Below are 919 nucleotides of genomic sequence, written 5' to 3' on the forward strand. Positions count from 1 at the left end.
CCATCCATCCAACCATTCATCATCCATCCAACCATTCATCATCCATCCATCCATCATCCATCATCCATCCATCATCCATCCATCTACTCAGTACCAGAGAGTCGTCCATGCTGTAGTTAAACCAGTTCCTGGCGTCCATCTTGAGGTTGGAGACAAACCGCTGGTAGGCAGAGCTCTGAGGCTCCTGATAGGTCAGAAACTTCACAACCTGAGGAGAGGAAGAGACGTTTAGGATGGATGAACCATGTTTGATTGGTTCCAATTTCAGCTGGTTCCGATGGGCCCGGTTCCGATGGGCCCGGTTCCGATGGGCCCGGTTCCGATGGGCCCGGTTCCGACTGACAGCCAGCAGGACATCGTCTCAGGTTCCTCTCATCAGGTGACAGTCTGGCCTCCTGCTGATTGGTGGAGAGCGGCTCTTACCTGGAAGGCCTCCATGGCGGCGGCATCGTCTTCGTCGCCTCGTTTCCACGGCGACCGGCCTCCGGGGCCCAGGCTGTCGGCGAACAGGTCGATGAAGAGGAAGACGTACTCGCTGTGAGGAAGGTCGGCCCGCCAGAAGTGGACCAGCAGCTTCCTGAAGACGTCAGCAGAGCAGCAGACGAACATCACTGCAGGAGGAGGAGAAGCTGCTGATCAGAACCAGAACCTGGATCAACAACTGCTGCTCTGATTATTGGTTATCAATGACTTACATCTGGGAATCAACAGGAGCGTCTATAACTACATTCATAGATGTTTAGATCTAGATGTGGAGTCATGGGAGCTAAAATCAGATCGTTTATATCCAGAACCGATCAAGATGCTGAGATGCATGTGAGCAGGTTCTGCTGTCAGCTGCACACGGGACAACACACACACACACACACACACACACACACACACACACACACAGGACAACACACACACACACACACAC

At 53.1% G+C, this 919-nt stretch overlaps 1 protein-coding gene across 4 annotated transcripts in view; it reads right to left on the bottom strand.

The window, feature by feature from the left end:
• LOC103477468 (atrial natriuretic peptide receptor 1-like) overlaps positions 1-919 on the bottom strand; it is a 16715-nt gene that overhangs the window by 12030 nt on the left and 3766 nt on the right. For all 4 annotated transcript variants that reach the window (XM_017309354.1, XM_017309353.1, XM_017309352.1 and 1 more), the window contains 2 exons: positions 424-611; positions 95-208 (listed from right to left, as the gene is read on the bottom strand). In XM_017309354.1, coding sequence (XP_017164843.1) covers positions 95-208; positions 424-611 — 302 coding nt within the window. The remainder of the gene's footprint in view (positions 1-94; positions 209-423; positions 612-919) is intronic.

The sequence above is a fragment of the Poecilia reticulata genome, linkage group LG16 (genome assembly GCF_000633615.1).
Source record: "Poecilia reticulata strain Guanapo linkage group LG16, Guppy_female_1.0+MT, whole genome shotgun sequence".
NCBI classification, from domain to species: domain Eukaryota; kingdom Metazoa; phylum Chordata; class Actinopteri; order Cyprinodontiformes; family Poeciliidae; genus Poecilia; species Poecilia reticulata.